Raw genomic sequence first — 11771 nt, 5'->3', positions numbered from 1 at the left:
GAGCGGAAGACGGCCTAACGGTGTGCGGGATCGTGTGTGTGTGTGTGTGGGTGTGGGTGTGGGTGGGTCTGTGGGTGGGTGGGTGGGTTTGTGTAGTCTAATGTTTGTGTTGCATGATGACGATGATGATGAGAGAAGGAAGAGAATGAAACCCAGTGCCAGCACATAGCCTACTCCTCACAATCAGCAGTGAGAGGGGCCTTGAAGCCTAATGTCCCCATCCAACAGACAGATTACCATCAACAGTGTCACATGCCCTTACTTGATGAGACACTGTGAGAGTTATGGTATTTAAACCTGGACATTGGCGTAACTTCTGGTGATCAAGAACTTGACCCCACCACTTCTCCTCCCCTTGCCAGCCAAATACAGGCAGTGAAAATCTTTTGCACCACTAGGATTTGAATTTGCTTACCCTGGCTTGAGTGCCACGCCACAAGCATGCGTTAGTGACCTCGTCCATGGAGGCAGGAAGATTTAGGGGTCATTTGAAGGTAGTTTGGTTGGTAGTATAGATGCAGTGACTGCTTAACTCTATGAACTAATACTTCATGTGTCTTAGTTTGGTGGGTCTTCTCCCACAGAGAATCCACAGTTATGGCAGGGCGAAAGTACTTTCGCCTCATCACACAAACTACAACCTAAACAGACTGAAGTTTTACACCTCTGGTTTTGTATAGATTTCCCAGTGACTCACAACTGAATGTTGGAGGAATCAAACTTTTTCCAACATACAACAATTCCATTATCAGTCTCGAGTGTATTGAGAAGAACAAAATATTTTTAATATATTGTCTAGGAAGAAATGCAATAAAATCAAGTTTTAGTCATACAGATATACACTACTGCTGCTTATGACTTCTAAAAACCTGAATAATTTTACTTGTTTTTGTTTTATGAACGAGTACCAAGTAAGGAATTTTCTGTTTTTATGTAAATGTAAACTAATAAACTTTTTAAAGTTTGTGTTATATCTTTTATAAACCAGTGATACAACCTTTCACCTAATCTTTTTCAACTGGCATAATTTCATGTTCTATTTGTATAGCAGAGAAATCTCATTCATTGTTATCACTTTGTCTGAAAGTTATTCTTGTGTTTTATTGTGCTAAAAAATTCTTGCTCACAGACTTCATGATATTCATACAATTAACAAAGTTTGAAACTCCTTACCTTCAGTTTGGAACCTGGAAAATAATCATATTTTCTACAACAGAAAATTTTAATGTTGAATCATATATCTGCAGGATGCTGTCTAGTGTAGTTTGTATGGTGTATTTCGGTTGTCTGTCGGTACTTCTTTTTAAAGAACTCTTTCCTATAAGTGGATCTGTCCACAAATCCATTGTCAACCCATCTGTTCCTATTCCACAATAGTACTCCACATTACGGTTATCGGCCAACATCAACAAATTGCTGCGGAGTAATAATGATCAAAAATCCATAAATAAACAAACTAAATAAAAGTATAGTTGTGAAGCAAGTAAGGAATCAGGAATGATGGCAGTTTTGATCTTTTACAGATCTTCCACTGTTAGGAGCATGCAGTATCATTTAGATGTCATAATATCATTTTAATTCAAGTTTGACTCGAATATTTAAGTAATCAGTCAATGATATAATTTACTATACACATCCTGAGATTCAAAGAGGATATAATCAGCATTAAGAACGCTGCTGCATAATATTTTTAAATTGTTTCTCAATGAACAGAAACAGGCTTGTATTGAAACACAGAATAAAATAAAAATCCACACACACACACACATATTATGCAAATGAACTAAAATGGCTGCCAGAGGTATTATGAATGATTACGTTAGTACAGTAGGTAGTTTCTGGTAATGCATCTTTTCATAGCGAAATAACTATTAAATAATAGTGAAACTTCATATTTTATGTTTATTTTTTCTGTTGGATCTCATTGGGGCAAGAACAGTATTTTTATTGCTCTACAATGCAAGTAACTTACACATAATTTCTTGCAATACGTCTTCCCTGTGGAGAAGAACCATTAGAGGTGGTTGAATGAACATCATTGTTTTACAGTACAAGTAATTCATATGCAATTTTTCGTAATACTTCTCGGCTGTGGAGAAGAACTGTTACATGTGGGCAAATAAAATTTATAACTTATGCAAAGTCAATCAGTCCTGAAGTATCTGTTCATACAATGTCGTTGAGACTTAAACTTCCTGGCAGATTAAAACTGTGTGATGGACCGAGACTCGAACTCGGGACCTTTGCCTTTTGTGGGCAAGTGCTTTACCATCAGAACTAGCACCCCTGGAAGAAAGGATACTGCTGAGACATGGCTTAGCCAGAGTCCAGGGGATGTTTCCAAAATGAGATTTTCACTCTGCAGCGGAGTGTACGCTAATATGAAACTTGCCCATGAGAGCCAAAGGACCCGATTTCGACTCTCGGTCCGGCACACAGTTTTAATCTGCCAGGAAGTCTCATATCAGCTCACACTCGGCTGCAGAGTGAAAATCTCATGCAGGAAACGTTATTGAGACTTAAAACAATAATTACTTCTCACAGATAATAGATCAAACAGAGAAAATTAGCTTGAAGGTCAAGTATCTCCGTTTAAATGTTATACTGTGAGGCACAACCAGTGAATTTAGCTTGATGGATTGCACCAATCACACATTCGAATTATATTCAATAAGACGTTTTCATGGTCTAAAATAAAATAAAATCGGCTATCATGAATGTAACTGTGCAGTTTGCTGTGAAACAGCTAATCAATTGTTATAGAGAAGTGCCATTTGCTTCAGCAATTATGCATTCCTCTAACTATGTGGATTTCAGCCAATTTCCTTTACTTCTTCTTTGTCCAAAGAAAGGGATCTTAGTTCTTCCAGCGACCTTGCTATGTTCACTTCAGTTCAAAACTTTTAATCTTTTTGTTGATTTTTGAGTTGTACACCCATTAACATTACTGGTATATTTTGTACAAAAAGTTGTTACATGTTTGTATCTCTGAAACTTTAGTCATGTTTTGACTTATAAGCACTTATTCAGGATGTTTTACAGTAGTTTTTAAAGTGTTCTGCTTTCTTTAAAGTAATATAGGAACGACAGAATAGAGTGAAATGAAGATATCTCTTTATGTTGTGTGTATTCGCCAGCACATCTCACTATAAATACACTGAAGAAGGAAATCCTCACACAGCTAACTACTTCAGTTGCTAACACTCTTTTTAGCTGCAGAAATCATGTCTTTTACCAGATATTCCACAGTTTGTGGATGGGTGTGACCCCAACAACAATTAATAAATATCTGACTGTAAGTTTCCAATAAGCTGCCTTGTAATCGTAAATAATAGTAATATTACAAATCATATGAACGAGATGATGAATCTGAGTTGATGTCGCAGCATGGTTTTTTTGTATTCTAGTTACCAACTAAGAATTCTATATTAGAAAACTGCCATAATGATGTATCATTTGATCTCTTACCTCATGTCATTAAAATGCAGCAAAAAATATGACAAAACTTTGCTAGATTTAGTGAATAACAAAAGTACATTAACAAAGGAAAGTATTATTAAACTTAATAAAAGTTAAATTCTTACAGAATTTGTTTCTCCATGCAATAAAACAAATCAAATTGTTAGACAGATGTACATATGTTTTCACATGTGTCCAAATAAAGGGATATTAGTTCTTACTACTAGCCTGCTATGTCAACTTCAGCTCGAAACTTGTTATATTTTTGTTGATTTTTGTGTTTTACGCCCAGTAGTGTTTGTCAGTACTGACACCCATATCTCCAGTTCAACAGCTTGCTTGTGTACTGACATATGTGGTAGATAACAGGTGTAGTGGACTGTGCCACAAGAGCCGGCCGCGGTGGTCTCGCGGTTCTAGGTGCGCAGTCTAGAACTGTGCGACTGCTACGGTCGCAGGTTCGAATCCTGCCTCGGGCATGGATGTGTGTGATGTCGTTAGGTTGGTTAGGTTTAAGTAGTTCTAAGTTCTAGGGGACTAATGACCACAGCAGTTGAGTCCCATAGTGCTCAGAGCCATTTGAACCATTTTTTTGTGCCACAAGTGCTTAGTCAGAACGAGAGCCATAATCATGTAAACGATTTTAGGGAATACGTCCCACCCAATGATATATGTACACGTCCTTGATTCTCAGTACTAGTGTATGTGGACAACAAGGTCACCTTTAAGTGTACTTCTCGCTGCATGTGAGTACACATTAATGTTTCTTCTGCTTCAGCTTACTGCTTCTCAGCGTGACAAATAATCGGCGAACCAGATACAAGATGGCGCCACCAGTCACAATCACTACGAGCAGTATGAAGGCTATGACGTCGAGCAGCAGCTGCTGCCACCAGTGCAGATCGAGGGCTGCACTGCGCATGTGCGGGGCCCCCTTGTGACGTATCACGTACTCCACCCACCACACGGCGCGCTCCACAGAGTCCGCTTGGTGCTCGCGAAATATCGATGACAAAGTCTTCATGTTCTCTCTGTACCTGTGACAGAAATAAGAATACCAGTATGGCACGCTGATGCAAAAGTCTCTTGAATTGAAATTTGAACTACATGACAATAAGAATCAAACAAGTAAGGTAAAGTGTCTAAAATCCATCCCCTTTCCCAAAATCGCCCTCCACTTTGATTTCTACACATGATGCATCTTTCTTGTAGGTAGTGTACAGAGCTCTTGAGCACAATTCAGTTGACCCTTGACAGTGATGCAATAGATTTACACACTGTGGCTTTCAAAACCAGTATTCGTGGTAGATGCTGTAGTGTGTACTCAGTATTAAAGAGTTCTATTGATACGTATGGCATGTTTTTCATTGGTTAACTAGTGATAATTAAAGACTAGCATTTGAATATTGCATTTTAATTGTGGCAGCGATTCGGCTGCATTCGTTTCGTTTGGAGTAGGCACAACTAGAGCTCTAAATCCAACACCTTACAGATCCTTCAGTCCATCCCAGGTACGAATTTATGACAACCTATGTACAGTGCATTTTGTACAATGCATACCTTACAGCTAAAAATAAGATCAGATATCTCTAAGAGTATCCAATAAAATGGAAGAATGCCAAACAACGACAGAAGGAGAAAGAATAGCGTCATTAGTGAAGGTCAGCTAGGACTGACAAACTGAAGATACAGGGACATAACTCAAGTTCAGATGCAATCAGATATGAAATATAAGCTCCACTGAAGGCGAGGATAGTACAGTTGACGAAGATCCACTATTTAGTGAAAGTTTTTCTCCAAAAATAAGATAGGGAAAAATGAACAGTGTTCGAAATGCTTCAAGTGGTCTTATGGAATGTTATTCAAAAGAAAAGTAAAAATCTTTGTTTCCAAATTTTGAATATCTGCATAAATTGATGTAATTAGTGTAAAATCATATGTAAACAGGTTTTCATCTCAATAAATTTATCCTAAGAGGCCTTAGCATTGTTTTGCTAGTGTTCCTATCAAAATAAATGAGGTGTTAATAGCTGGAAAGGGTGACAGAAGTGACAGAATTACCACATTTTTATTGAAGAATGAAGATCTGCAGTTCTATTAAATCTTTTTTTGTTTATATAGGCCTTTATAGTAGAATAACACTAGCTGCACTGCCAAGTATGGAGTTCATTTGTTGAAATCAGTTAATTTACGTTATATACTGTTAACCATAATCAAAATATCAGATTTCGAGATTTTACAGTAAGGGAAATATATTTACACTTGACCTTATAGTTTTCCTAATAAGTCTGGAAATTCTGGGTACAGTTCACAGGCAATGAGAAGCATTTTTATTGCATATGGAATGTTCTAGTCTCATAATGATCTGAAAAGCCAACGTAATGAAATGTTTATTGGCATTCTGCAAGGAAAAAAGGACTTTTGTAGCGTTTACTTGTGTACATTTTTCATTTTTTCTGATATTACTTTTTGAAATTCCTATTTATTTTGTATTGATGGCATCCGTATTTCATTCCGCACAGCGCTAGCACCTCTGTTGAAACATACACTGATGGTCATTTAAACTGCAACATAAGGGAAGATATCACACAATATAGTTTTATTTACTGAGTGTTTACAGTTTAGTCGGTAGAATACATGACTGATCTCCGGGGGGTGATTCCATTCCGTGTTAGTCAATCGTAATCGCTGGATGCCAATCTTTGGCAACTCATGACCAGATGATTTAAATGGTCGAGGTAGGACAGCACAGAGCGGGTAACACGCGGTCTTACATTATACTGTTGTAAGACATCATCACGAAAACCTAGAAGACAGTGCACAGCTTTCGGCCTCAACATGGAAGAAATATAAATCCTACTGTTGAAGGCAACGTTCCCCAGTTCGAATCTCTGTCTGGCACACAGTTTTTATCTGCTAAGAAGTCTCATATCACCGTGCACTCTGCTGCAGCGCGAAACTTTCATTCTCTCAACATACGCAGACGTGAGCATTTGAGGGAGAACGTGTAGTTGGGCTCAAAATAAGCCGTTTGGAGCAGTCGACGAATAGCTCGATATTTGAATAGGAGAGGTGCTACTATTCGGCGATTTGGCAGCGGTGGGTAGACCACGACCGAACATAGCGTCAAGATTTCCGTCCCATTCGAAGAAATATGTATTAGAATGCGTATGTTTGGTCGTGCAGGATCGTACAGCCAGTGCATGTATCTAGGCTCAGAAAATTCTCTTGCAAAAGCTGTATCGACAGTGCTACCATTTTTGCGGCTTACTTGACGCTGTATTAGATAGAGACGCGTCGACAGCAGAGCCCCCAGTAACACCTATCTGGACTGTGCGGCTGGTCCCGGCGGAGGTTCGAGTCCTCCCTCGGGCATGGGTATGTGTGTTCGTCCTTAGATTAATTTAGGTTAAGTAGTGTGTAAGCTTAGGGACTGATGACCTAAGCAGTAAAGTCTCACAAGATTTCACACAACACCGATCTGAAGTGGCACCATATCATCTTTTCAGTCGAATCACGTTGCTGTGTATAAAATCACTGTGGATGCATTTGCGTGTGGGGCCAGGACCCATTTAAGTCCCAGCGACACAAGCCACAAGATTTCTTTACAGGACGTGTTGCAATTAGTAGCGGGAGCTTGGGGCGACAGGCTGTGAGGGATGCCAAAAGCAGGATCTGTATACACTGCGTATTACAGTTGAGAGTGTAAATTGACTCTGGTGAAGTTGTAGGAGAGAAAAGGGGGGATGGAGGGGGCAGGAATGATAAGTCTCTTGTGGGGAAGTTTGTTCTCGAACCAGCCCTGTGTGGAGGCATCGAGCAGAATAAACGTCGTGGGACCGCATTCGTTAATCTTATGGGCCCATCACCTGGCGTACTGATACGTTGTATCATTGAGTACACAATGTAAGCACTACTGGATCAGGTAACCGTTTTCTCGGGCAAGTGCTCTAGCGACTGAGTTACCCAAGCACGTCTTGCCACCTGTCCTCAACAGCCTTACATCCGCCAGTACCTTGTCTCCTTCATCCTGGACACATCTCGCAGGCTGTGGCTAAGCCAAGTCTCCGCAATATCCTTTCTTCCAGGACTGCTAGTCTTGCAACTTTCGCAGAAGAGCTTCTGTGAATTTTCGAAGGTAGAAGATTACATAGTGGTGGAAGTAAAGCTGTGAGGAAGGGTCGTGAGCCGTGTTTGGGTAGCTCAGTCGGTAGAGGACCAGCCCGCGGAAGGCAAAGGTCCCGAGTTCGAACCGAGCGAAATGGCGCAGCGGTTAGCACACTAGACTCGCACTCTGGTTGAAAGACGGACCCGGCCATCCATATTTAACATCTACGTGATAATTCCTCTAGGCAAATGCTGGAATGGTTCCTTGGAAATGGCACGGTCAATTCTCTTCCTCATCCTTGACACAATCCGAGCTTGTGCTCCAACGCGACGTAAACCCAATCTTCCTTCCGCGATCGAGTCTCGGTCTGGCACACAGTTTTAATCTGTCAGGAAGTTCCATCTGTGTATATTGTTCACGCGCCTGTCTGTAAGGCACGGTAATGTCCAACTTAGTAGATGGAGTGAAATTCACAAAGACCTAATGCCCTGGTATCGGCATGTCCCGCGTTTTTTATTCGTGCCAGCTGCGCAGTGAAATTGTATTGCAGCGTCACACATTCGTCCATCGGCCGCCTAAGTTTACAGTTCTGCATTTTCCGACGGTACTTGCATGAATATCAATTTGTGACCAATTTGCATAGCTCCTTCGTGGTGTGTCGAATTTTGTTTTCCTAGATTGTAGGCCGCTAATAGCGTGGGGCCGTTGGGGTCCTGCACTGCGTTGAGCGGCGTCCTCCTGAACCCATCATTTCTATTGCTGGCAACGTGAGCATCAGTATCGCGGAACGAGAAACCGATGTCTCGATAGACCATGATCCTGTCACTGTCGACTTTCTACACGTGCTGGTAGGAGATTCTCCTTCTTATGCGAGGCATAACACAATTTTCGCACAACCAATCAACATTGAAACATGCCAGAATGAGATCTGCAGCGGAGTGTGCGCTGATATGAAACTTCCTGGCAGATTAAAACTGTGTGCCTAACCGAGATTCGAACTCGGGACTTTTGCCTTTCGTGGGCAAATGTTCTACCAACTGAGCTACCAAAGCACGACTCACGCCCCGTCCTCACAGCTTTACTTCTGCCAGCACCTCGTCTCCTACCTTCCAAACTTTACAGAAGCTCTGCTGTGAAACTTGCAGAACTGGCACTCCGGAAAGAAAGGATACTGCGGAGACATGGCTTAGCCACAGCCTGGGGGATGTTTCCAGAATGAGATTTTCACTCTGCAGCGGAGTGTGCGCTCATATGAAACTTCCTGGAAGATTAAAACTGTGTGCCGGACCGAGACTCGAACTTGGGACCTTTGCCTTTCGCGGGCAAAGGTCCCGAGTTCGAGTCTCGGTCCGGCACACAATTTTAATCTGCCAGGAAGTTTAATTGAAAACTGATTTCTGAATTAGAAACTTGCTGCGAAATCTTTCCTTACATAAAAAATTTGGATTGGCTTACTCCTACTCTGCGTCGTCACACTGGAAAGCTCATCACTTACATAAGCAAAGACGTAGCACACTTGTGCCGATTTGACGTTTATTCTTGCCCCCTACATGGTGCTGCAATTTTAGTAGCCTGCACTGTAATTCTAGTATCAACACTGTCAATAACCTGTTCTTGTGTGTACACTCAAGCTGCGACTTTCTTCAAATAACACTCGTGTGGCCACTATAAGTCAAATAATTCGGCGTGTCACTGGATGGGATGTCACCAGCCATTTTACTGGCCGTCGGGGGCACAGACGCGGCCAAGACGTGCCATACATTCTGCTAGTTTGATTGAAGCAGAAGCAAGGGTGCCCAACGAAGTGAGCACTCCACCTCCGACTGATACATAGAGATCATGCTTCTGAAACGACAGGTGTAAATAAATCACCTACTACTCAACTGCTACCGCAACACCAAAGAGCAGGCCAAAATCTGTGAAGACAATCGTCAGACTAAGAATTCCCCTACCCGAAAGCGTGACAAACCATACCCTAAAGCCAAAAATCTTATGTCCAAATCGCATGATATTTTCAAAAGACAACGTAAGCTGCCACTGGCGTTATGGGAGGGAATACGCGTTCGTATTAAGTCAGTGATCTGTATCTAGCATCCCCTATCGATATGCAGATTCCGCCACTACAATACAGACGTACGATGATGAGGTATGCAGAAGGAAACGGGAAAGTTGGGTGGCACTGACAAATGGACATTAGCTATGCATCTTGTATTAAATTAATAACTGTAGGTGTGGGGGGGGGGGAGGGGGAGGTACGTCTGTCTAGTGAAATTAAAGAGGAGTCATTGAAATCATGATCTATTGACAAAGTCTGACTATGTGTAAAACGGCACGAGACGTGAAATTACTAATCTGATTATCTCACAAATTATATATGAGTAAAGGACATAATCTAAATCCGTACGAATTAGTTCCTTACGATATATCCAAGGGAAGAATGGGAGAAACTCTGGTAATAAAACTGCGACCAACCTGACTAAACAGCAAATAGAGTTTCCTTTAATTTACGTCTATGGTCACAAACTTTTTATTAACTGATTACCGGTTTCGGTCTTTAATGACCATCATCAGATCTGTTTCATAAAAACAAAGTCCTAATGTACTGCAGCCATAATGGCATCGTCAAATGTTAAATGCGGAATCAGCACCAGCATCGTCAAATACATAGAAATAACATCGTATGCACGAGTCATGTTGTCAGTAGTACTACTGTTTAAGACAAACTGCCGTACAGTAGCCACAGGACGTTTGTGTTGTAAGTTCACCAGATGTCGCTACTGTCGGCATACACTAGCTTTCAATAATTAATTGAAACAGCGAAAATAAAGGAGGATACAAAAAGTTGAAGTCTGTAATAAGCTTATAACGTATAAAAGGCATCACAGTAATAAAAACCAATAAAAAGATGAACACGACAAAACTAATATTGTTAAAAAGAGGAAGAGTTAAACAGTGGTTGATATGTGCTCTAGTGCCAATATTCTAGATATGACATAAATATTAAACACCGTTGATCACGTACCGGGTAATATTAAACAACCATAAAACAAATCGCTAAAGGAGCCACAAATGAAAGAAAACATAGTGCTGCACATAATCAGCGCCCTCTGTTGGCGCTAACTCTAGAATTCCGCACAGGCGGGAAGTGGTTGGAGGAACGTGACCAGCAGAGGGCCCATCGTACTCTGCGGTACTCCGTTGCAAGAAAACAATGATAAAATTCCATAACAGTGGATGAACCACATTATCTGATTAATGTAGGCTATGAAATGAATACAGAAGAAACAAGAACATACTAGAGTCATGCGTAAAACGTATGAAAGCGAAGTAAACATGTGATGCACTCAGTACGATGTCGCAGCCTGTGAAGCAAATAGAGTATCGCATTGGTCATAATGATTGCGTCTATTCGAAAAATGTGAAGAGGTCAAGCATGTATGAAGACCAAATACGTAGGTTGGAACTTAAATAGTGGCAACTACACTCCTGTAAATTGAAATAAGAACACCGTGAATTCATTGTCCCAGGAAGGGGAAACTTTTTTGACACATTCCTGGGGTCAGATACATCACATGATCACACTGACAGAATCACAGGCACATAGACACAGGCAACAGAGCATGCACAATGTCGGCACTAGTACAGTGTATATCCACCTTTCGCAGCAATGCAGGCTGCTATTCTCCCATGGAGACGATCGTAGAGATGCTGGATGTAGTCCTGTGGAACGGCTTGCCATGCCATTTCCACCTGGCGCCTCAGTTGGACCAGCGTTCGTGCTGGACGTGCAGACCGCGTGAGACGACGCTTCATCCAGTCCCAAACATGCTCAATGGGGGACAGATCCGGAGATCTTGCTGGCCAGGGTAGTTGACTTACACCTTCTAGAGCACGTTGGGTGGCACGGGATACATGCGGACGTGCATTGTCCTGTTGGAACAGCAAGTTCCCTTGCCGGTCTAGGAATGGTAGAACGATGGGTTCGATGACGGTTTGGATGTACCGTGCACTATTCAGTGTCCCTTCGACGATCACCAGTGGTGTACGGCCAGTGTAGGAGATCGCTCCCCACACCATGATGCCGGGTGTTGGCCCTGTGTGCCTCGGTCGTATGCAGTCCTGATTGTGGCGCTCACCTGCACGGCGCCAAACACGCATACGATCATCATTGGCACCAAGGCAGAAGCGACTCTCATCGCTGAAG

The 11771-nt window shown here is 41.7% G+C and overlaps 1 protein-coding gene across 1 annotated transcript in view; it reads right to left on the bottom strand.

Annotated features, from left to right (window-relative positions):
• Window positions 1-1850: 1850 nt before the first annotated feature.
• LOC124776727 (UDP-glucosyltransferase 2-like) overlaps window positions 1851-11771 on the bottom strand; it is a 111171-nt gene continuing 101250 nt past the window's right edge. Inside the window, exon 7 of the mRNA XM_047251846.1 lies at window positions 1851-4496. Within this exon, the coding sequence (XP_047107802.1) occupies window positions 4217-4496 (280 nt within the window). The 3' untranslated portion in view covers window positions 1851-4216. The remainder of the gene's footprint in view (window positions 4497-11771) is intronic.

Source organism: Schistocerca piceifrons, chromosome 2, assembly GCF_021461385.2.
Source record: "Schistocerca piceifrons isolate TAMUIC-IGC-003096 chromosome 2, iqSchPice1.1, whole genome shotgun sequence".
Taxonomy (NCBI): Eukaryota; Metazoa; Arthropoda; class Insecta; order Orthoptera; family Acrididae; genus Schistocerca; species Schistocerca piceifrons.
Note: the sequence above shows the minus strand (reverse complement) of the source record. Positions and strands in the feature narration are given on the sequence as shown.